Source organism: Drosophila miranda, chromosome 4 (genome assembly GCF_003369915.1).
Source record: "Drosophila miranda strain MSH22 chromosome 4, D.miranda_PacBio2.1, whole genome shotgun sequence".
In the NCBI taxonomy this organism is placed as follows: domain Eukaryota; kingdom Metazoa; phylum Arthropoda; class Insecta; order Diptera; family Drosophilidae; genus Drosophila; species Drosophila miranda.
This window is the reverse complement of record NC_046677.1, coordinates 27456040-27481949: the sequence shown is the minus strand read 5'-3', so window position 1 is coordinate 27481949 and position 25910 is coordinate 27456040. Positions and strand designations below refer to the sequence as shown.

Below are 25910 nucleotides of genomic sequence, written 5' to 3'. Positions count from 1 at the left end.
TACATTTTCTCAAAAATCACATTACTCAATTTAGCCATAGACTTTTAGTCGAGAAAAATCTACGCAAATATTTGTGACATCCATCGAAAAACTCGAAATCATTTTTGCACACACACACACATTCTCAGAGGGTTGGTTAATCGACAAAAGATAATAAAAACACAAAATGGATACAAAATATAGACCGTTATCAAAACGCGTAACTCTCTCTCTCACTCGCTAAATTCAGATACGGTGGGTGTGAGCGGCTGGGGGGCAAGTCTGGGCACTCTTGAAATTCTTTAGTTCCTTTCGTCCAGCGAATGTCCGATACGATACGATATGTATATATTCGATCGTATGACCATTCGATGGAACCGATTCGTTGTGGGTATGATGTGTGTGAGGGGGTGGGTGGGCGATTCTACGTACTTAAAAATTTGCATAGTTTTTTGTTTTCTTTTGTTTTGTTGCATTCGATGTTTTGTTTGTTCTTCTTGTTGCTGACTAAAGTAGTATTAAAATTTAGTTAAGTTTAAAGTAAAAAATCAATCACAGTTGTTTGGGCGGAAGTAGTTTAGTTAGTGTAAGTATTCGCATCTGGCCTAAGTCGCAGCTACTAAGACTATGTATTAAGCTTTAGTTTAGTGTATTAAGTAGTTTTCGTATTTTATACTTGAGTATTGTTTCCGTTTCTCGTTTCTCGTAGTTATATAGTGGTGCTCCTCTCTCTCTCTCTGTCGTTTCTCTCTCTGGTTTTTTGTCATTCTCTGTATGGTTGTCCCTCTTCTACCTGTGACTAGACTGGGTTCTGTTATTTGAATGCGTTCTTGAGGTTCTTACGTTACGTCGCGTTACTGTTACTGGTACGTTACGGTTGCTGTTACTGTTACTGTTATGCTTTTGTTCTGCTGTTGAGGGGGGTTTCTGTTGGATCTAGATCTGTCCGAATTCTTCTGCCTACGCACCGCGGCCGAAACACTGTGATCGATCTCTTAACTCCAACTCGACTCTCGATCTATGCAAATTCCCATGTAGCATGCCACCGCACATCACAAAAACACATATACAAACACATCAAACAGCAATCGAACTAGAGAGAAGAGTGTCGTCTGGCCTGAGCATCGCTTCCCTTTCCGTTTCCGTTTCTACATTTCCGTTTTTCCGTTTCTCTTGTTCCGTTTAGGTCTGCGAGTTGTAGCTCTTGTGGTGCTTCATCACCACAGCGGGATCCATGACGTAGTTGTTGGCCTCCGCCAACTGCTGAACAGGCAGCGGCGGTAGCTTGTCCTGCGGATGCCGATGGCTGACCGCAGCAGAGCTCTTCCTCGTTTTGCTCAGTGTTCCACCTCCTCCCGAATAGGGGGACGTGGAGTTGGAGTTCGAGTTCCCATTCGCATTGGAGGAGGAGGATGATGCTACTCCTGCTTCGGTGGCATTCTTCGGATTGACCATCACCTTGGTCTGCTTGAGCAGCGATCGATCGTTGCACAGCGCCGAGATAAGTGGCAGATCCAGGTGCTTGCTCTTCTCCCTCAGCAAGGCTATATCCAGGGCCTGGGCCTGAGCTTGGGCCTGGGCTTGGGCATGGCTCTGTGCTGCCATGGAGGCCTGCAGTTGAGCCAGAATGCTGTTGCCAGTGCGATTCAATCCCACACCCATATCGGACCTCGGACGTTCCCCTGCCCACTGGGCTCCGCTGGAGGTCTTGGTCAGCGGACTGTTGGCATTGTGGGGATTCAGTGTGGGGGGCTTTCGCGACGGCAGGATGCTCGTGCTGGGACAGGGTTTCGAAGGAACTAAAAAGCAGAGAATAAAATGGGATTAGTGAGGGCTTCTATAAGAAATGAAGGAACACTCACTTGGTGGCGGCTTCTCACTGGGCGCCGGCATTGGTGGCTTCTTGAGGCGCCTGTTCACATAGGGTGGCGGCGGTGGCGGCGGCAGACGCTTCCCCTTGGGCATCGAGTCGAGCGAATTCAGAATATTGTCGTCTGATCGTGATCGTGCGAACATCGAGGAGGCGTTAGCGCTCGCGTTGGCCGCAGCGGCGGCTGCCAAGGCCGCTGGATGCAGCGGGGGCGGCGGCGGGGGCTCGTACGAGGAGCACAGGCTGGCCATCGAGGGCGAGTATAGGGGCGAATATCCGGCTCCGGGCAACTGGACGTACGTGTCCGACAAGTTCTGGGTAGAGGCGTAACGCGAGTGCGTGGACAGCGCCAGTGGGAGGTAGGGCGTGCTCCGGTAGATCGCCGGCGACACCTGCATCGCCAGATACGGATGGTGGGGTGGCGGAGGTGCTTGATGGGCCATGGCTGCCAGCAGTGATCCCTGCTTGGAGTCCAGGTACTCCTGCTGACTGACCGCCGGATCCTGAATCGGGTAGATCACGTAGTCCACGTCGCTGTACAGCTGCTGCTGGTACAGCTCCAGCTGCTTCCTCGCCAGCTGACTCGTGTACAGGTGATGTCCGGCCAGATGTGGATGCTGGTGGGGATGCTGGTGAGGATGGTGTGCTGGCGGTGGTGGTGGGGGCGGCTGTCGGGGGAGACTGGGCGGCGGCGGGGGCAGAAACTGGCGCGGCTTGATCACCGGCAACAGAACGCATGCCTGCTGTGGCTGCTGGTGGTGCAGCGAGGCCGTGCTCTTGTGGAGGCCGTAAGGAACTATCGGTATGCCAATGGCCGCTGATCCCGAATGTCGATGGTGCGAATGGTGCGATGGGTGCTGGTGCGGATCGACCATACGATGGTGTGGATGCGCATGCGGATGCGGATGGTGGTGCAGCGAGGCCTGGGAGCCGGATCCCGCGTAATTGGAATTGTGAAGCGACTGCTGCGACAGCTGGTGGCTGCACACCGATCCACTTGAGGACGCTGCCGAGGAGCAGTGGTGCGGCGCCGCATAGCTGGGCTTGGCTCCATCCGGCAGGAGGCTGGTATGCGCCTTCAGGATGCTGATCTGCGGCCGCGTCGTAATGAAGCGCGCTGTCACCTCCTCGGACTTTAAAGAACTTAACGATCCCGCCGTACTGGGCGCCGGATTGGCCGAGGATGCCACCGAGATGAGGGATGTGGGCCGGGGCTTGCTGCTGCTGGGATATGGCGGTGGATCTCTGCGTCGCAGTGACGTCACAGGCGGCGGCGGAGCAGTGGGTGGCGGAGGAGCCGGACTGGGACTTGGCGGCGGCGGCTCTGGTTTTGGCGGAGGAGGAGCCACTAGGATGGGTTTCGGTACTGTCTTGGGCATCGGTGGCACTGGTGGTGGAGCCACTGGTGGTCCACACAGACCCGTCTTCTCGTGCCGTGCACTGTACGGTGGTGGGGGTGCTGGCGGAAGCTCTTGCTCCTGGTCATCCGCCTCGCTGGGGGTCTCAAGGGGTATCGGCATCGTCACGTAGTCGCAGTCCGAGTGCAAATTGCTGGACACGGTCTTGCGGCTCGAATAGGTGCCACGGCCCACGATGAGGTTCGTCAACTCTTCGGCGGAGAGCAGTGAGTGCTTGTTGTCCGTGGGATCGCTGCCGTCGCCGCGGAAGGAGCTCCCGGTGCTGATGTTCGAGTCTGAGCGCAGTCGAAACTCTGCCCGTTTCTTGCCGCCGTCCACTAGGTCCGAGGGTCCGCCATCCTCCATCTCCATGGATTCCGTGGGCTGGAACATCCCGTAGTGGGAGCTCTTCTCGGACTCGGCCATCTCCGAGGACTGGCCCGTGAGCTCGCTGCTGTGCATCGTGTACACCCCGGAGGTCTCTGTGGGCGGGGCTCCATGGGCGAGGGTGTACACCCCCGATGCTCCGGATACGCTCTCCGGGAAGTCCTCGGGATTCGTCTCACTCAAGGCGGAGTTCTGGGCCGTGTGGCTGAAGCCCAGCTCTAGGCTGGAGGACGTCGAGTGCACGGGTATGCTGCTGGCGGATGCGGATCCACTAGCCCCGACTCCGGCCACTGGAGATGTCACCACCACAGTGCTGCAGGTGGAGGAGCACTGGGATCCAATGTTGTGCTGGGAACTGGGGGAATCAGTGGCCGTCGACGAATCATTTGCGTGTGTGGTGCCCAAAGAGGTTCGCGGACCGGAGGAAGAATTACTGGCGGATATGCCGGATGCTCCATTGGAGGCCGTATCCGGGGGGCGCACGCTCAACGCCGCCAGCTGCTCCTCCAGGTCTTTCAGGGACATTTGTCCCACGGACGAAGTCTGCCTGCTGACGCTGGGTCTGTCCAGGAGATGGGCCAGGGCCAGGCTCTCGGTGGATGGGGCTGCCAAAGGCGCCGGCGGAGTGTTGATCATGATCTCCAGCTCGTCCTCGGAGTGCACGCGATCGCTGACGATGCCCGAGGTGGTGTTGGAGCTGGTGCTGGATATCACCGAGATGCGCTGCTCGTTCTTGCTCTTGTACGGCAGCAGGAGACTCCGGGAACAGGCGTAGCTGGCATGCAATCGATTCGACTCGGCCTCCTCCTCCTCCCGCTTGTGGGCATCCTTGAGCCGTGCCGCCAGCTTCATGCTCCACTGGTGCGTGTCCTTGCAGAGCGTCAGCAGCAGCTTGTTCTTCTCGTCGGAGGCGGCGTACAGCGTGATCCGGCTCTCCCCGGAGCGGATCTCGAACTTCTTTCTCTCGAACGAGAGCTTGGTTATGTTGGGCCACAGGAAGGTGGTGGAGGTCTCCGCCGAGGCCGCTGTGACCCCTCCCTCTCCTCCTCCGAGGATCTTGATGCCTTTGGCGTAAACCACGAACCAGGAACTGCCTGCACCCTGCTCGCTCTTGGCCAGCCGCATCCGGAATGTGTGCGCATTGATCGTCTCGTGGAGGCTGCACGCCTGCTGGATGTACAGCAGCTCCGCCTCCGCTGCGGACATGCCCAGGTGCTCTCGATGGCATGCCCGCAGGGCACTTCTGCCCCAGGGCGTGTTCAGAGTGCTCGGAAGGTAGTCCTCGATCCGGAAGTAGTCCGTTCCGGACGCGGGCAGTGGCAGTGCAGGCGGTAGTGGCGGCAGGGGCAGGGGTTCCCTCTTGGAGGTGGAGGCCACATACGTGGAGAGGCGCAGCATCCGCTCGTTGGCGCTGCTCAGCCGCTTGCTGATCTTCGGCAGCGTCATCGTTGTGGAGGCTCTTGGGGATGTGACCCCTCCAGCCTCCTCGCTGGAGTCCTCCTTTGTGGCTGTCTGGGATTGGATTTGGGATTGGCTTGGGGTTTGGCTTGGTGCTAGGGCTGCGGCTGGCGCTTGGGCTGGTGGGGCATCGCCCAGGTCCGCCTGCAGGGCAAGGCCGGCCAGGAAGACCAGCGCCTGCTCGGCATGCTCGCGGGGCAGCTGCTCCCGATGCTGGATGTTGTGCCGCAGCTGCAGGTAGTAGTTGTGCCGCGACGTCTCATCTTTCAGCATGAACGGACTCTCGATGTAGAACTGCACGCGAAAGTGTAGCTCCAGGAGTGGCCGTCCATTGGCATCCAAACCCTGCCGATAAACAGAAGATTAGTTAAGGATTTGATCACTCTCTTGTGTTGTTTCTAGAGGTACTACTCACGTGGGTGTGCGAGGATCGCCAGCTCTTGGGTCCGTATTTGGAGAGCTTGCTCTCGGGATCTGCAAACATGTACTCGCCATCTGAAAGCAGGAATTGAAAGGGTAAGGACTGTTTAGTAAAGATTTACAAGAGAAGATCATAGAGAGCCCTAAGGATCGAGGACATCCGTTCAAAACATTCATCAAGCTGTCATTTAACGTCATCGCATACATAATAATCATCATAATCATCATCAAGATCGAGTAGATCATTCAAATGTGGAGAGTAGATTCTTCGATCTTCTAGGCGAAGATCGTTTATGGAAAACTATGATCGAAAATGTAGAGATTTTTGGTTTTCCTTAAAGGGAATATGGATTAGGAGATGGATCCAAGTAGCTTGGCTAGTGATTTCCTGTAAAAGTGATAATATCTTCGAATGGATCATTTAAGATCACTTTTCTCCATAACGATACACGCGATTTTCAGTCCTCTAAGGAGACAAAAAAACATAAATTCTCGTAAGAAGAGCATTTCACACGATCACACAAATTCAGTCCAGTTCCCATTCTAGCTTTTAGATCGTGCAGATCATTAATAATTCCTTCCACTCTATAAAGTTCGAGGTCTGGTGTCTGTCTGGTGATTTCTGTTAGAAAAGGAAGTTCGATTCGTTGAGCAGACACCGCGATTATTTATTCATTCCATAAATGAAGACTAGGAGAAGGAAGTTCGATTAAACTAATGATCAATGGAGGGAAAAGCGAATGTTAAATCAGAACTTCCGATAGGCCGAAGACCAGTTCCTTTTTCTCGATAAGAAAGCAGGAAAGGAAGGTAGCAGGAAGTTCCCCTCAATGAAGCTCAGACCCCATTCCATTCCATTCCCCATTTTGGTGCGGTTAAGGAACCTTTTTGGCGCGAATCTGTCAAGGTCGCTAATCAAAATTTTAAATGAACTTTCGGCTATGCTGCGCCATGCTCTCCCATCCCAGAGATCCGAGAGATCCGAGAGAGATCGAGACTTGTGTCAGTTTGTCAGGCAATAAACAAGCAGCCCATTGACATCAACAAGAGTTGGACTCGAGATTCGAAAGACTCGAGAGATGGAGATGGAGATGATGATGATGATGACGACACGTCAGGCTGTCAGAGGAGAGTAAGGGTAAGGGCCCCAAGGGCATGTCGGAGGCAGCATCAGCCTCCAATCCAGTAACAAAATCAACACACACTTCATCGAACGAAAAATTGGAATTCCTGCATACGAAATGAAGAGCAGCAACAGCCACAGCAGCAAGATGGAAAATAATAATTATGAAAAGAGGCAGCAGCAGCAGCAGCAGCAGCAGAAACCAGAGGAGGAGACAGAGTGCTGGAGTGGCATGCCATGGAATGGAAGCAGCACCACCACCAGCAGCAGCAGCAGCAACAATATCATAATAATCATCAGCGGAGCGGCCGAATAAGTGCCTATCAATGACGATGTCTTCGTGGAGTTGTGGCTGTAGCTCGGAGATTGGGAGATGGAAGAGGAGTTGTGGCTCTGGCTCTGGCTGTGGAGATTCGAGAGGAGTACGAATTCAAGTTGGGAGTAGAGTCAGAGCCACAGCGAGAGAGCCAGCGAGTGGCTGCTGCTGCTGCTGCTGCTGCATACCAAGCCCAAAACGCAGCAACGAAAAAAAAAGCAAGAAAGAAGGAAAAAAAACAGGTAGAAAGACAGGTAAGCGGCAGCAGCAGTGGCAGCAGAGGCAGCAGCAGCGAATGGCAGCTGAAACCCAAGTCCCAGAGTCCCCCGAGTCTCAGACCGATTTCTTTTCGCATTCAAATTTCACTCAGGCTCCAGTTTTGAGGCCCTCCAAATGGGGGTATACGATACTCCTTCTTCTAAGGAGGAGGCTTCTCTTTGTTCTTGTTCTTTAAGCTGCACAGGTGTGAAGGCCAGTGTGTCTCGTCTAAGGCAGCCCCCACTGATGGATCCTCACGCAATCTCCGGAGTTCCAGAGTTCCTCCCTTTTGGTCAAGCGTTGGACCCAGCGGCAAAAACCTAATAATTAACATATTTTCCATCGCATTCCACAGCGCTCACAATTAACACGCACGCACACACCACAGACAGGCAGACAGACAGAGAGAGAGAGAGAGAGGGAGACACTTGTGGCAGGGGCAGGGGCAGGGGCAGGGGCAGCGAAATAAATCTTCAATTTGAAACACATGCAACACAAATTACAGCCTCGAAGTAGAAGAAGGGGCAGGCAGCAGCAGAGGCTCATCAACCAGAGGAATTCCACAGCGGATCGGTGAGGTTCGGTTCGGTTCGGGTCTGGTCTGGTCTCTGGTCTGGTCCGAAGTCAAAGTCGAACCTCAAGAGACAGCTGCGCCCAATGCCAATGCCAAGGCCTGTGCCTGTTGCTTGCCTGCCTGCTGCCTGGCATTCTTCAGATTCAGATTTATTTTCCAAAAGGTTTCCAGCTTGGAGTTTCAGAGTTTGAGTAGCCCCCATAATAACCGAAAAGAGAGAGAAGAGAATGCGAGCAGTAGAGAGAGGGAGAGTCGACCAGGAGATGATCTGTACAGGAAAGTGCACAAAGAGAGAGAGGATCTTCCATTCAGGGATGCAGTAGAAAACTCTAAGAACTCTAATCTCCAAGGCAATCTTTTGAGTGTGTTTTTATAGAGATATAAAGATATTCTTTAATCAAGTCCTTAAAGAGATTAAATATCAAATATTCAACGAAAACTCGGTCTTAAAGAATATACATTATCAGAAGTAAATGCTATAACACTTATGCCCATCGAATTTTGCTTATATCTACTGAAGAGAACATATCTCATTACAAAAACAACTTTGAAATCAAGATAGTTGGAAACCCATCAAAATATTGTATGTGTCTGATAATTCCTCTGGCTATAGGGTAGCAGGTATGGCTACAGAGTAACTATAGAGCTATAAACCATCTATAATAAAGCTAAAGCTGTTCTATAGATCAACAGAAGACTAATTAGAAATCAATCTTTAAAAAATATACATAATATTTGCCCAAATGTGTTCTTGGGTCTAATATACCCCCGCTATACACAAGCTACAGGGTATGTCCTCAAAAGATAAATGTGTGTGTGTATCGAAAAACAGGCTAAAGGAAACAAGAAAAAAAGAGAGAACGAAACGAAAGAACGAATGAAGAAAAAAAAAACATAAAACCAAAAGAATTTTAATTTCCGATGTTATCAGATGCACGCAGCCCGAGAAGAAGAGGAGGCGGAGGAGCAGAAGGAGGCGGAGAGGCAGCTGTGGCAAAGGGGCAGTGACTGGGGCAGGGAGCATGCTGTGGCTGAGGCAAGGCCGCGAGTCGCCAGCGTCCATCACATCGCATCCACCAAAGATGCAGCAGACGCAGACGCAGACGAAGACGAAGACGAACAAGCCCCAACGCCATATAATAATGATTATGAGCCATTAACATTAAATGGAAAAGAAAATGTTGGTCTACAGATTACAGAGCCACCACCAAGAAAAGCAGAGGAGGAGCCGAAAGGTTCGGTTCATTCGGTGGCATGGGGCAGGAGGCATCATGGAATGCGGCAGCAGCAGCGACGGAATCCAGGGAATGCGACAGCCTAAAAATAACACCAAACAGGAGTTGGGGGCAGGTGAAGGAGTCCGAGTCGGAGTCGGAGTCCGTCCTCTGCTGAATGACAATGTTGCCAAATTGCCATCGGATGCTGCTGTTGCTGCCTCCTGCCACTGCAGCATGTGCTGCTGCCTGCCACTTAAAGAGCCATCCAATGAAGGAGCGGAAATTTGCATAAAGATGAAATTTATTGACGTTGCTGTGGCCATAAAATTGAAATTCATTTCTCGGTCTACCCCGACCCCCGTCCCGAAAAGGGTCTGGGGCAAAAAAAAAAAAAAAAAAAAGAATCGAAAGACTCAAGAAACGAACGAAAAAACTGACATTCCACGGGGCTATCTATTCCAGAGAGCCAGAGAGAGAGAGCATACCCTCGAAGAGCATATCAGCATTGGCCAAAGGCCACAGAGAGAATCACCACTGGGTATTCCTCCCTCTTGAGAGCTCCAACCGCATGCCACTCACAGATACACACACTGAGACACTCTCGAATACAGACACACTAGCAGGAATCCTTGGCAACACACACACACACACACACACATGGACACTGGGATGCAGAATGCAGAATGCAAACTGCCAATTTCATAGTTGAGCCAGAGGAATCCTCTGCTGGTTCTTCATTCCTCCTCCTCCTCCTCCTCCTGCCTGTTTCTGCTGCCTCTTCCGCCTGTTCTTCTCCCCCTCCCCCCTTCTGCCACATCTCTGGCCTCTTCTTCTTGCCTTCAAAGACGAGGACGTTGGCATGCCCATCCTCTATCCACCATCCCCTGCTACAAGTTCCAGCCCCAGCCCCAGCTCCAGCTCCAGCTCCAGCAGCGACTCCAACTTCAAACTGCATACCAAATTCTTTGCTGAAGATGTTGAGGCAACTTCCCTGCTTGCTCCTCTTTACCAACTCTCTCTCTCTCGCTCTTTCTGTGCCTCTTGCCACGAAATTGATGCCAACCAGATTCGAAAATTTACGTGTTTTGTTCTTGGGCTTTGCTCTACCCAAAGGAATCGTAGGGTATAGGAAAATTCTTGAGAGTCCTGAACAGGAAAATGTAGAAGGAAATTTGGAAGAATTTAAGAGTTTTCGTCTATATCTTTCTCTGCTTCTATATATTTCATCCATTATTTATTTTATAATTTCTTCGCTATTCCTATCTTAATTTTTTTGTCAAAATCTAAACCCAACTCTAATATTATTCCGTGTCCCCATGCCGAATCGCTCGAAATTTTCATAGAATTCAGGGAGGATATTGTTGGAGAAATAAGATAAAGGTATCGGGATTTGCAATTATAATACTATAAACAATATTCTGTTGAATATCCTATCCATGATCCCATTTCCAAATCATCTATCGATGCTATATGTCCATCCCATTGGCTTTTAATCCGATCCTATTTTATTTTCTGGATTCCACAAGAATATAAGTGTACGGATTGCAATCTGGAGATCTTAGGGTTTGAAAATCCTTTAATTCCCTTTCAGTTCTGAATATTCCCCTGTACTTATTTCTTTTCCTAGCTCTATATATTTCATATTTCATCTTAATTTTTGAGAGCATTTTGCAATTCGACTTTCGATCAAATCAAAAATAAGAACTCTCCTCCTTTCTCGTTTGCTCTTCTCCCTCTCTCTCACTCTCTATCTCTTTCTTTGGAGAACGCATATATCTGCGGAGGATGAGGAGGAGGAGGAGGGAGCGGGAGGCCAATGCCAAACACGATGTCTGTTGCCCTGCTATGCTCCTCAGCCTCTGCGGACCAGACCAGGCTTTGGATGTGGCTCTGGTTCTCCATCCTCGAAGCTGCCTCCTCCTCTGCTGCCGCATGCCTCATGCTGCTGCCGCTGCCACTGCCGCTGCCTGTCGTTCGATTCGTTTGTGTTAATGCAACGCGCGACGGCTACCTGAATTACTGAACACGCGTCTTGTGTCTGTTCCCTGTTCCCCAGTTCCCTCCCGGTCCTTGATTCGCGATCCCCGATCTCCCCATGGGTTCCCCTTTCCAGTTCCCCGCTTCCCCGCAACCCGTTCCCGGGTTGTTCCTGCTTTTGGTTCTGAAATTGTTTGTTCGCCATGAAGGCGACGCGTTCCTCTGGCTTTTTGTTCATTTTATGTGCCATTTTTTTGTGTGTTGTGCTGTTGCTCTGTTGTGTTGGTATTTTTATGTGTTTTGGCAGATCGAAGGAGCAGCAGGCGGCGGCAGGCTCTCTGCTGCTCTGCTCTCTGTTCTATACTCTTCATTCTACACTCCAGATCTGCAGCCGAAGACTGAAGACTGGCGAGAGTGAGGAATGAAGAACTGAAGATCTAAAGAACTGAAGACTGGGTCTAGAAGCTGACGATGACGATGAGGATGAGGATGACGACGACGACGACGACGACGATCATGATGATGATGATGATGAGCAGCTTTTAAAAGAAGACTGGTTTATGTTTATTAGTTGTATTTTTCATGCCTTATCGCCTGGCATTTGGCTACTCCAAACTATGGTTCCCCCCTCCAACTGCATCTCTAGCTACCATCCGCTGGATAAATTCCATCCATAGGCCATATACTCGTGCATATCTTACCTATGAGCACTGCCAGACCGAACAGTTCGGTGTCCAGCATACCCTGCGTGGCAAAGTGCAGACATGTCTGCGTGTAGACCTCTCGTACCCGGCTCTTGGCATCGACTAGGAAGTACAGGGTTTTCGGCTGCTGCTGTTGCCCCAGAAGTCTGCAAAAAAATACATATTTATAATATAAATTTATGGTTGAATGCATGGGGCATGGATTGCTCACCTCAGGGCCAGGAATCGCGAGCCTGGTGACAGTTGCTCGGCTGAGGACGCGCATACTTCCAGGGGCGCGCTGACGGTGCAAAATGCTCGCATGCTGCATCATTTTCCGTATACAGCGCGCACGTTGGAAATACGTTTGCTGGAAGAACAGAGATCAGAGAATATTTGTGAATATTTACGGATTTTTTTGAAGAAAATTCGAGCAAAATATAGCAAAACTGTTCAATATTCAAGTAACTCGAATCTAAAACTAATGGTACTAAATCTAAGGAAGATAATGACAGGATAAGCTGCACAAGGTGTGAGGCAGTAGCTCTGGTAAGACTGATTTAATAATAGTGATTTTCCTTGCGCTAAATACCACTTAAAAGATACTAAACACGAAAATCTCTCTCCACATTTCGTGGCAGAACTAATCGCAAGAAATACCAACGCATTCCGTAGATAAATCTAACATCAAATAGCGATCTATAAGGCATTCTTTCGGGCCAAAATGGAGGCCGCTGGAGCCGCCCCAGACGATGGAAATGGCGGCGGCGCCCGCTGCCGCTGCCGCTCTTGTGGCCCGCTCTTTGACTGCCGAACAATTTCACCAATCAATAACGAAAGACTTAGGCGACAAACTTGATTAGCGAGCGGGCCAGTGGACTGCGAAGGCCAGTGCGTGCGTGGCAGCCACAACTCCCTCTCTGTCTCTCTCTCTCTCTCTGTCTGTCTATCTGTGGAACACCAACACCCCATCCCATCCCATCCCATCCCATCCCATCCGATCCGATCCCCACATCCCCAAGATGCGTTGCGCATAAAATTATTAAAATTCAGTTAAAGAAAGTTCCATGGCAGCGAACGACCGAAAAACTGGCCTCTTGATGAAAGAAAAGTATTTTATGCATAAATTAAAATCAAATCGAATCAAATCAACTTTTTGTAGCGACGCCAGAGCCAGAGCCAGAGCCAGATCCAGAGACTATAGTTTCTTTCTACCAACATTTTTTGTGGCGCAGAGAGAGAGACGCATAAATTTCGATATTGGCGCATTATCTGTGTCTAATAAATTTCAAATGTTCCATAAATTTATTCAGAGTCAAGTCCCAGAGTCGGAGTCGGAGTAGGGAGAGACGAGAGACGCAGACAGACGAAGAACCGCCCTGACTTCCATAAATATATGATCGGCATCCACATCCACCAGCAGCACTACCTCCGTTTCCATTCCCAAAAACGATCATCAATCAAAGCCTGCATTTGACATAAATTAGAAACCACAGAATATTCCACTGGGAATACAGATCCAATCCGATCCCTCCCCTACCTACCGAAAAGACAACAAAAAACAAAAAAACAGAGCTCTTGAAAAGCAATTATATCTTAAGCCGATTTCCATGAGCGATCCACAGAACTGGCTCGGTCTCTGGCTCTGGCTCTGTCTCTGGCGGGAGCTTTGTGGCTGATTACGAAACGAGAATTGGAATTCCAGATCTCTAATATGCTTGAAGATTGACTTATTACTGAGGAATTTATGGGAGAGACAGCAAAAAGTAAGCCACTAAAGATATTACTATGCGATCACTGGGAGCTACTTGTAAGTGAGTGATCATGTAAGCAAGAGTTTGTTTATTCTGTGCTAAAAAAAACGATCATAGATGATCATAGAATCCTAGGGACTAAGTGAGTGATCGAATAAGTAATAGAAAAGATCATTGATTAGTAATTAGTAATCTTTTACAAATAGTGCTCCTCAGACTTAGATTTTCTCGAATATTCAATAAAAATAATACTAGAAATAATCATTCCAGTGGTCGATGAAGCAAGTAGTTGTTTTATTGTAAATCTGACCATAGATGATCATAGAAGAGATCATAGGTGTTCATAGAAGTACAGTTCTTGAAAGAAAACTCCATAGGCTATCCTTAACCTTAATGATGAACAATTTTAGCGGGTGCGGGATGATCATAGATGATCTTTCCTTTCTTAATCAGAGATCTCCCATAAAGAAACTCCATAAGTTAACCTCAATGTCTGTAGTTTTCTTTCACAAATAATCATGAATTTCATTAAACTAATTAGGGGAATGCCTCAGAGATTCTTCGGGAAATGATCTCTAATGAGAAAGATCGATTAAACAGCAAAGAGATTGCTAAGAGATTTCTCCGGAAGTGTTGGCCAGTGGATCACTGATTGCCTTGACTGATCAATGGCATCAATCAATGGGAACATGTCGTGGATTATTTTAATTGAAGCCAAATCGATCTTTCCCAGATCTTCCCCCATAAGCCACAGCCATTATATAATCTAAGAGGCAATGACAAAAATAAACGATCAATGAGTCGCCCCATTCTGAACCCAATCCCCTCAAGATCATTGCACGATCATTGAGCAGTAGGCGATCTGGTTGGATGGGGATGAGTCAGTGGCCCCATCGATAGCCCCAGTGGGCCCCTTCCTCCCCGCCATCGTTTGAGCCGGCAAGCAGAGGTAAGCAACGCTTGCTTTTTTAATTTAAAATGCAAACAAATTAAAAGCATTTAACAATTTCAATCATAGCAACAAATTATCCGCATTCCAATGGCTAATGAGAGCGGGAAGGAGAAGCCGAGAAAAGACGTTGCTAATTATTAAAGTCAACGCAGGAGAAGGCAGTTTATGAGAAGAGGGTGGGGGGGGGGGGCTATCAGGTGTTTGTGGGGCAATTAAAAAATGCGGCAAAGAAGCGGCGAAGCTCCAAGTGGAGCGATAGAAAGACACAGAGTGAGAAAGAGAGAGGGAGAGAGGGAAAGAGGGGGGGCAGGCAGGCAGGCAGACACGCTAATCAGCAATTAGCAAATGGCAATAAATACCAAAAACCCAGATGATAAAGTATCTGGAAAGCGAAGAGGTACGTACACCCGTGGAATGCAGAGAGAGAAAGAGCGGGAGAGAGAGACAGAGAGAGAGAGAGCAATAAATATCCCACGGGCTCTGCTGCGAAATGTGTGTGGTGTGTGACTCTGGCGCCAGGCCGCGAAAAATAAATGTTTTTTCTGCTGTCACAGCAAAGCCCAAAGAGAAAAAGAGACAAAGCGACATTGCGCATACGCCACGTTGTGCAGCGACAGCACAAGTCTCCCTCTGCAGCCCCCAGTCTCCCCCCTCCCCATCGATTGCAATGCATGCCATTGCACTGAGCTCATTCTGTGGCGGGGCGTGTGTGTCTGTGTTTGTCCCCAAGTCCCCAAGTCGAACGAACATTCGATCAGAGATCGGAGATCGAAGAGTACGGGCCGAGGGCCCTACGATATAAACGATTTAACCGCATGTGCAGTCTGTCCCCGGCCCCCACGACCCCCCTCTCCGTTCATTGAAATGCTGAATCGGAAACAGAAAAATATCCATATGGATTTCATTGCGGAATGCCACTGATACTCCACTGCCACTGCCCCACCGATCCATAAGCATTCGAGTGTAAGCGATCGTTAAAATCTGCACAGCAGAGTGTGGAATGCCAGTGAGAGACTCACTCGATCCGAGAGATGCTACCAATAAAGATCTTAGATATGATCACACGACAGTATTAGAGGATCGTGATCTTAGCAAAAAAAAACCCATTTGGCGCGATCTGATCAATAAACAACTTAAAATAAACGATCGTAAAGTCGAGCGAAGGCGAAGGCGAATGCGAATGCGAAGGAATGCGACAATAAAATATGTGTGCAATAAATGAAGAAATAGTAGATTCCACTGTAAGATCTTGGAGATTAACAGAGAGGCTTTTGAGGAGAGTGTTTTACAGAGATTAAATGATCATTTCATATCTGCATTGATAGGCAGTAATCAGTACGATTGTGGGATGAAGGAATGATGATCTCTAAGGATCATAGAATCGAATCGATCACTGATCAATGGGGTTGCAGAGCTTGTTCAATCTATGGGAAAGATGCCCGACGAAAGATGGCACATTTCTCTGTGTAGATCATAGATAGATCTCTGCAGAAACTGTGAGAATATTTCTTTGGTAAAAGAAAATACAAATAACAGATCTTTCGTTCGTGATCCCATTGATCTATACTGATCTCTCTATCAAAGAAGAATCCACTTGTTCCTATAGCGCAAATAGTTCCAATATGTGTAAGCAGTTCTCATGGCAAACTTCGTGGAGAGCCACTCCTCTCACATTTTAATCAGAAAACAGATTCCAGAGCAGACCAGAGCGGAGTGTTCCAGCACCCGAGTGGAGCTCTTAAACTGGATTCGAATTCTATTGAAAGTGTTTGGAGCCCCGCTCTCTCGCAGATCTAGCGGCTCTCTCTCGCAGCTAATGAATGACGACGAGCGGTAACTTTTGACGTGGAATATTTTGCTCATGAGTCCGCCAGACAGGCCGGACCACAAGCGAACTCTGGGATCCAAAGCGGGTTCTACGTATACGTGCGTCTGGGCTTTTTTTAATTACCGATAGAACGACGACTGAACGGCATAGATCTGGCGTCAGTAAATAGTTCAGTTGCTCCGTTCCAGTGGAGGTTTGCCTTAGTTTGGTGGCATTTTCACACGCTGATCGCCAGTGACAGCGGATGCGCGTCATTGCGACCCACAAGTATCATTCCAAACAGGGGTGTGGCTCAGTCAAATGAGGCTTTGAGGCTTTGGCTTTGGACTTCAAAGCTGACTTTTGTATGCCTGTGATTATGAGCCATCAAATCGCGCAAATAACTCGGCGTCTTCTTTTGCCAAACAAACTTCCAAAATCGAAAAACATGGAGAAAACGAAGAGGCAGCCGCCAAAGAAACTTAAAAAGAGCCAAAGCCAAAACCAAACAGCGGCAAATTCCGGCCAAAATTCCACTTGTTGTGCCAGTTATGGCCCAAACATACACACGCACACATACAAACACACACACACACACCATTTGGTGTGTCTTTGAAATGCGCGAAATGTCCCCCAATGCGATAAGTCTGCCGCTCATCATGATCATGACTATAATGATGATCAGCAAGTGGCAGACATTTAGAGATGGAGAGAGAGACGAGGGTAAGGGAAGCTCTGGGCCAAACAAAACAGCGCACACGTCTTCGAGGCAGATAGACTTGGAGGCACAGGCACACCTAGCGCAGGTGGAGGCGGTGGCGGCGCTGGTGGCGGTGGCAATAGAGCGATGGCGATGGCCTCCGCAATGAGAGCAGAGCCCAGCAAGCACTTGGAGCTTTGAAGCTTGGGGCAACAGCAGCGGCAACGTGTGCCGCATGCCAAATGGAAGGCGTGCGAAACTATGCTCACACCCTGGAAAATTCAAAGGCCCACCTATGGGGTGTATAGGTGATTTGTTTATTAGAAGGAAAAGCAGGAATTAGCAGAGAGCTTTGGTCATACGAGTATGTAAGATCTGGCTTTTTATCGATTAATGATATATCTAAACACATATCTATATCCTATCGATCTATCTACCCATTTATCTGGACCAAGCGAAACCAAACCGCAAATTCATGGAAAAAACAAAAAAACAACCGAGCGGCGCTATCGCATAACGCGTGTTTGTCAATTTTGGAAAAAACCTTTTAGTCTGCGAACATAAACTAAATGATTTCTAAGATATAGTGGTATCGAAAACGTAATTTAAATATTCTAAAAGAATTTAAAAAGTACAAGTCCAAGTGGTTCCAAATCTGTTCTCTCCATTAGTATTCCTCTTGTGTGTTTTTTCCAGTTTGATTTGTTTTTTACAGGTCATCTGGCAGTCGATTTGTGCTCTACTCTAATCAAAGAGGCGGCCGTTAAGCCAAAACTATTGCGATTGGGTCTCTCGTAGCCTCGACGCGACTCGACACCGATTGTCATTCAAAATTTGTTTAATTTGTTGTACATTTTAATTGCTTGAATTGTTGAAAAACAACTGAAATTTATGTACATACGCATATTGAGTGCGTGAAGGAATTTCGGTTTACGAAATTATTATTTTTATTTCAAGTATTATTTTGTTGGATGTGGCTGTCGCTGTCGCTGTAGTCGATTTCAATGCAAAGCCCATTGCCTGAGGTCAAGTGTGATGGAGAGATATAGATACGAGATACGCGTACACTCGCAGATGGAGATGTCTCACCAGAGACTCAATCGGAAACCACAAAACAATGACAACAACAGCTATGACATACTATACACATGATGTACATACATGAACCGATACAGATACAGATACAGATACAGATACAGATACAGATAACTATTTATATTGATATACAGTTACTCATATCAGTTTTGGTGGCAGAATCGTTTAACGATTAACCGCTTAGCGTGTGTTTTGCCCCCCACCCATTTCCATTTCATTTGCTTATCTTTCCATTCGAGATGTCTGAGCGGAAAACCGTCTTACGGATTACGTACAACCGATTATTTGTTTACAGATCTCCGATTTCTGGTTCCTGCTGGCGCTGGTGCTCTCTGCCACGCAACACCCGGAGACAGAGTTCCGAGATTGGGTTCTACTTACGATTGATTTCCACTTAAGCGTCTCTCAGTTCCGCTGTCGATCGGTTTCCACTCAATCAACAGTGTCCCCAGCCACTCACCTGTGACGATAAGCAAGGCTATTAACCATCTATCCTTAATAGGTGGGGGGAAGCTGCAGCCCCGCTCAGTAATTTTTGAGTTCATTGTCAGGGAAGATGATTCTCTATCAAAGATGAACTTTAGACGTACTATATCCCAGTTTCAATTTTCTAAATATAGGTCATTTTCTTACCTCTGGAAACCCCAAATCGATCCCACATCTAATATCGTCTGAAGGCACTCATTTCCACAACAATTTCCTTCCTCTTCTACCTCTTCCAAATTACAATTCTTGAAATTCTTTGGCAATTTCCTTCGGTTTGCCCCCCTTTGGGGCGGATCAAAATTCAAACCCAAACCCTGAGCGACATCTGATATTTGGGGTACGAAATGGGTTAATTGCACAATTCGAAGGTAAGAGAAAGAACAAAAACAACAACAGTTTGGCAATCGTCGGTTGGACGTTGGCGATTTTATGGTTCGGTGCGGGGCTTGGTACATTTCTTGGGGCTGGAGATAAGAGAATTTGTTTTGTTTGCTTTATGAGTGGGCCGTCGCGGGAGTCATTAAAATTTCAGAGGAATGAGCCCACATTTGGGAGAAACCCTGTCCCACTATGCCGTTACTAAAGAGGGACCCTTTCTATCCCTCTTCCGATCTCTTTCAATGTTTTCCCCCGTCTTACCTTATGCACTGCCGATGACAACGTTCGCCGCTGCAGTTGCTGTCGGCATATTGTCTCGGGTTTTCGTTGTTGTTTCTGCTGTTGTTTCTGCTGTTATTTGCTGCTGTTTTTCCGCTGCTCTGCTGCCGCGTAATCCACAAAAATTGAGAGTTTAGTTTTTATCTTAAGCTTTCTTTGACTCTCCCCAGCTGCCAGCTGCTTCTTCTTATACTTTTCTTCACTGATTTGTTCACACTTTTGCGTTGTTTTTTTTCAAATGCCACCAAACTGTGTTTTATTTTTGCTTTTGCTGCTGCTGTTGCTGGTTTTGTTGTTGCTGCGGCTGCCTGACCTCTTCAAATCGCGCGCTGCGACTGCGCAGTCAACGCATTCCAGGCCGCACTTGTGGGCGCCGAAGAGAAAGAGAGAGAGAGGGGGAGCACGAGCACACTACGTTTTAATCAAAATTCACTCACACGCGCGCGCTCGCACAGATGCACACACACACACACACGCGCAAGCAGTGTGCGCTAGAGTGAGAGAGAGTGGGAAAGAGAGCGCGGACGTCAGCTCTCTCGCTCAAGTCGGTTACGTTTTTGTTGTTGTTGCGCGAAAGAATGCCGTTTGCTTGGTGGGGCTGTTGCTGGGGCTCGATTTTGACCAGCGCCAACTTTTGGATTGGATTTTATTGGATTGTGGGGATTGTATTTTGTATTGTAGGATTGTAGTGTAGTGGATTGTATTGTATGGGCTTTGATTGTGTCGGGTCCGCGCGATGTCTGGAATTTTCGGCTGGAGGTTGTTCGTAAACAACACACTAGTTAAACACACCAACAAAAATCGGTAGCAAAAGCTTTTCTCTTGTAACTCAAACCCGTAAACGTAAACGAATCCGAATCTGAGTCCGAGTTCCGTTCCCCAAATCGTAACCGAAACGCGAAGCACACACTGCACTCGAGACTCGAGACTCTGTTTCTGTCTGATCGTGGGGCGAAAACTGAACTCCACTCGGAGCTGTAGAGCTGTGGAGCTGTTGAGCTGTATCTGTATCTGTGCGCACCTTGTGGCAGTGCCTGTGTGCGAACACACGCAGGCGAGCGAGTGTTGAGACCGCTGCGAGACTTGTAACGCAAGCTGAACGAAGCTTTCGACGTCAAAATTTCAAAGAATTTCAGTGGTGCCAGAATCCATTGGATTCGACACTAATTTTTTCAGGTTTGATGGTGATTATGGTGAAAAAAATCTCAAAAAACTCAATCAGCGTCAAACCAACGAGAGCGAGAGAGCGGTCGTGAGAGTATCTCTCTCGATTGAACGAAGAAATAGGATCTCTCTGTGTGCCTGTGAGCGCAAGGTATATTTTTTTGAATTGGTAAAAATTTCGAATGAAACCATGGTACGAAGATAATAGGTTTCTTTGCGCTCCTCTCTCTCTCTCTCGTAGATCGTTTTGTCAAGTGTGTGCCTGTGAGCGCAAGGTATAAATGTTTCAGGTTGTAAAAACTCAGGGGCCTCTGCTAGCTTGTGTCGTATGTTTACCTATCTCAAACGTGGGAGTAATATAATAATTCTATGTGAGCTCTTGATTGTTGCTTTAACCGGTGGAAAAAGTGGGTATAGATATAACTCAATAATTTGTATTGAACAATTCGAAGTCAGAGCAGAGCGAACCCATCGTTGAGACTGAAACTGAACGAAGACCGTTGCCAGTCTCACTTAACGAAACCCAGAGAGAGGGAGAGAGAGAGCCAGTGCTGTGTCTGTGTGTGTATCTCCCACTGAGATTTGAGATTGGAATGCGACGTTTTCATGATAGTTAGTAGCTCCAACAGTTGGTTATGGGAAGGGGGGGGGGGGGGGGGGGGGAGGAACAAATACCACACAGATGCACACAAAAACACACACTGTTACAGTTACATCTATGACCGCTCGAAAAAGAAAAGAAAGAAACCCATTCGCAAAGCCAAAAACAAAAAGGCAGCAGTAGTAAAACTACAAAAAAAAACGAGGAAAAGGAAAACAAACTTCAAAGGAGAATCACAGTAGCAACAAATGTACATGTACATGGGTGTGTGTGTGTGTGTGTGTGAGAAATTCCAATGTTTTATCTCAGCTGCAGGCAGGCAGAGGGAAGAGAAGATCAGAAACCCACAGAGCCCAGGAGCAGCAGCGAGGTAGAAGAGGAATGCAAGATAAATGAAAATAGGGTGGGGCATTGACATAATGGACTCTAGGGATAGTAACCTATTCTATTGGTCCCACTCACTGGATGCAATTATGATGAATGATGGACAATATTGACAAAAAGGAACCACACAGTAATGTCACACCTTATCCAAATATGCCATTGTGTGCCTGAATCTGAATGCATTCATGAGCTTGATTTGCTGGATTCTTTTTACCCCTCTCTCTCGCTCCTCTTCTTCACTCCCTCTCCCTCTAACCAACTACTCACTCGAAATTATTTTTTCGTAAGTTTTGTTTTCCTTTTTCTTTTCTGTTCCCTCTTCTACCGCTTCTTCTGCTGCTGCTGCTTCAAATATGCGGCATACACACGCCCCACACCGCACCCCATAGTGGAAGTGTGGGAAAGGGGGGAGATGTGGTGGAGTCCGATTCCGAATCCGAGTCTCCTCGATGCTGGGGCTCAGCACGTTCTTGACGGGTCGGGGGTCGTCTTGGCATGGTCATAACTTGTTGACTGAAGCCTGAACAGTGGAGAGGGGAGAGGAGCCGTGGGTGAAGACAGTGGAGTGGCTAAGGGGAGTGGTGGGCCAGGTGGAAGAAGGAGAGTCGGGGGAACGATGGGAACTCTCTGCCGCAGCCTTCGATTTCTTCGAGTGTATTTGCTATGCGCTTTTTTTTGGGTGTTGTTTTTCTTCGAATACTCTCCCCGAAAGGTATAGCAGCTTTAAGAACTTATAGATCAGCTACATACCGCATTTCTATATACGATTCTCTCATTCTATATACCTTATTTTCTATGTTTATTAACTCTTTAATCCATAATCAAACCTATACAGATACTAAGTATTGGATATCTTGAGGTTGTGGCGCGATAACAAATATTCCCCCTGGTTTTATAATCCTCCGTTCTTTATAAAGTTTTGAGATTATTGTTTAAGAAAAGTACATAACATATATCTTTATTGTTCATTATTCTTTATAATAGTTTCTCAGTTAACAAATCCTTGTATGATATAACGATCTTCCGACTTTTAGGGTGCATCCACCTGCGACTCTACTCTATCCACCTTTTGATTCTTGTTTTTCGTTATTCTTTCGTCTTCGGCCGATCGCTTGGCTTGCTGTTAGCTCTGGCTCTGACTCTCTAAGACCGGTTGTTGTTGCTGTGGCTGTAAGCCTGCCTTTTGGGCGCTACGTTCTTGGTCAACATTGTGTGTGAGTTGGTATGCGCACACACACACATACACGCCGAAACACACAGACACAGATATGTACATACGAGTGGAGGTTGGAGCCTGGTCGAGGCCGAAGTTTGGACTCCCAGAAGAGGAAAAAAAAGAAAGAAGAATTTTTTATGCAATTCCTTGAAGTCGATTTCTGCGGCCTGGCCTCCAGTGTCTCCCCAGAATCTCTTTTGCGGAATTGGCGCGCAATTTTTTGTTTTTTTGTTTGCGTCTCCGAGTCCGACTCCGTTCTGATCCCAACCGAAGTAATCTCTGAGCGCAGCAGCTGCCATTGATCCTCTTTCTATTCAAAATTCCTCGTGTTTCGGGACTCTTTTTTTTGGGTTCTCCTTTTTGGCCAAAGCCAAAAGTCGTCGTTGTTGATGATGATATGGCGAGGAGGCCTGGAATTTATTGAATAAGTTGGCATATGACGCGGGTCCCCTCCCGCTCCCCGTAGTACGCGTAGTGGTGTGTGTTTTCGTTACGCTTCATTGCTGTCGATCGCCCGTCGATATAGCCCGATTGTCGCATACTTTCTACCCTTACAAAAGGGAGCATCACAACTACCAAAGAAGAATGGGAGAGCATAAAGTTCTCTTGGAGTTTTCCCACACTCGTTGATATGTGGGATGGTTCCAGCCGGAACTTTATTAGTGATCGCTGAGCTTTAAGTAGATTCCATACATCCACGGGAAGGAGTCGTTCATCAAATAATTATCATTAGAACTAATTCAATCGCTCGTTGAATTCACAGTAGTCGGAAAGAATAAAATGGGGAACACAGAACGATTGAAGGATTTATAATTTTCCTAACACTCCAGAGATCCAATCAGTACAGATCAGTGCTCGTTCTCTACCCACAAATGTTCACGAATCTATCCGTTCCGTAATCTATAATTAATACAATTCCTATGCCATACGACTTATCAATCAATCCACCATAGTGGAGGGTATTGAAAGGTTCGATGAGTTGTCGATTGAGTTTCCATTTCATTTCGTTTCGTTTCGATTCGTTTTGCTTTGTATTCTTTTTATTATGGCCAAATATTTCTGCTGGCCGCCAGTCAGACCAGCCAGCCAGCCAGCCAGTCATGCCCCTTGAGCCACGATAATGTTAATGGAGGGCCCCACTATGCCCTGCCCTCCACCGTGCTCTTCTCGCCCCCATCGTATTCCTTCAGTCTGTCGCCGGTCCGAGGTATTTTTATGACTTTTGTTACACTAACTTACTTCCTATTCGAGTCGGACGACAACGCGACGCAGACTGGACGCTATGGCATTTAGGTTTTTTATTGTTGTAGTTTGAATGGAAATGAGAGGGGATCTATAGAGAGAGAGAGAGAGAGAGAGAGAGAGAGAGGGGTACCACCTGAATGGGCGTTGTTCCACAGTTGATTGGCTCTGAGGTTACCTTTGACACTGAATCTGACTCTCCTCAAAAAGAATCTCAGTTCTGACTCTCCCCCACAAAAAGAATCTCCGCTGGGACTTGGCTTTGGCTTGGATCGGATTAATGTTTCTGAAGTCTGGATGGTGGAATGCTGGCACTACCATTGCCATTGGTGATTGAGCCTCATTTCCATGTGGACACCACTGAAATTAGGGAAGATCTAAGGCATCCTCTAAAGCAGAATCTCAACTTTAACCTTTGGCGTCGAGGGGTTTCATGGTTTCTGGAATGGTTTGTGGAATGCTGCTGCTAGTGCCATTCCAATTGGAAGCTGGAGCCGCACTGGAAGCAGCAGTCTCTAATCTGCCTACCCTACTTTCACTCCATTTCCAGTCGTCGAGACTCTTTGGCATCTCGACGCGAGATTCGATTCGATTCAATTTATTCGAGCTGAACTTTTTTCTCTCCCTCTCTCTCTCTCTCTATCTCTATCTCTATCTCTCTTTCTATCTCTGTCTCAGTTTTTCCTAGTGATAGAGAGAGAGAGAGAGGGGGTATCGACTAAACTGCAATGAAATTTCAGGCCTGGCAATCGATTTTGCTGCTGCTGCTTGGGATTTGCCTTTTTTGGGCCTTGGAATGTTGCATGCTGCTCCTGCGCCTGCCTCTGCCCCAACTCCAGCATAAGCCCCCAAGCAACATGCAACAGCAACAACAACAAGAACCAAGCACCAACAATGTGTTCTAAATAAATTCCAGGGAAATGAAATTCAGGGAGCCCCCCGACGGGAGAGCCAGGAGTGCTCTTCGCAAAGGCAGATGTATCTTGCAGATACAAATTCTGTACGCTGTGCGCAACGTGATTGCAATCTTTAGCATCGTCATCATCATCATCAACAGCAACAACAACAACAAGCAGGAGAGTGATCGACAAAGAAGTACTCTTTAAAAGGGTCATATAGATCGTATTTGGCAGATCCTAAATGAGAAAATACAGAAATTTAAGCCTTTTTGTGTAGAAAAGTTAAAGGGTTTGAAAATCCGCCAGAATTATAGCCTATAAAGCAATCAGATCTCAACATGAGAGACTCGGAAAACAACTGTAATAGTTTTGGGGCTCCCATCGGTCTAAAGTTACGCTATAGCCATCTCCTATCTCTACCGAACGAGCCCATTACTACCCGCATACCCTGTAAATGCCGGCAAACAGCCACAAAAACAAGAAGAAGAAAAAATGAAGCAAAAGAAGAGGAGCAACACGAGGCACGAGATTCGAGGCTGTGGCAAGGCTCCCAAGGCCCCAAAAACGCAACAGAGGAAGACGCAGCAGAGTCGCGCGTGCGCAGCCTCAACGGATGTCTATGCCATGTTGTTGCTCTTGCTTTTGCTCTTTTGCTTTTGCTCTTTTTCTCTGTTGCTCTGTTGCTGTTACCTGTTTTGGCCTTTCTTGTGCTTTGCTTCTTTTTGGCCAGAGCTGCTCTTGCACCTCCTCCAGGAGGCAGAAAAGAAGAGAAGCGGAGTGGAGTGGCAGGGGGACCTGTGGCTGCAACTAAAAATCAAAAAAATCAACCAATGTTCGTACAGTAGCTGCCTTGCGACTGCGTCTGCCTTTTGCTCTTCTTTTTTTATGCTTTTAATGAGCTTTTATATGGGGCTGAAGGATCAGGGCAAGCAGCGATTGAGAGGGGGAGGCAATGGGGAGGGCTGTGGATTGAGCCAAACCAAGCGAATGCATCTCCATGTCAGAGGAGGATGACGATGAGGATGATTTTTGCGTTTTGCTTTTGCGGTTTACCCATAACCCCACACATAACATAACATCGTACTCGTAGCCTCCACCTCTTAAACCGATTCCTAGGCTCTCAATGGTATGGAAGTGCTTAAGGTATTTGGTTCCCATGGGTCCACCAGAGCAGGGGGAGGGGCGGGGGTAGGTGTGATGCTTATTATGGTAACACAGTTTCTGGCGGCAGAAATAGAGACAGCCGCAAAACACTTGTTCAAACAAACATACCCGTATATGAGTATTGACAGTG

The 25910-nt window shown here is 47.6% G+C and overlaps 1 protein-coding gene across 1 annotated transcript; it reads right to left on the bottom strand.

Moving 5' to 3' along the window:
- Nucleotides 1–289: 289 nt before the first annotated feature.
- LOC108162085 (protein expanded) lies at nt 290–20349 on the bottom strand. The gene is made up of 6 exons (XM_017296639.2): nt 19093–20349; nt 11892–12029; nt 11678–11826; nt 5507–5586; nt 1842–5436; nt 290–1778 (listed from the first exon to the last, which is right to left on the bottom strand). Exons 2-6 carry the CDS (start codon nt 11981–11983, stop codon nt 1162–1164), a joined length of 4533 nt encoding a protein of 1510 aa, XP_017152128.1. The 5' UTR covers nt 11984–12029; nt 19093–20349; the 3' UTR covers nt 290–1161.
- Between the last annotated feature and the right edge of the window lie 5561 nt (nt 20350–25910).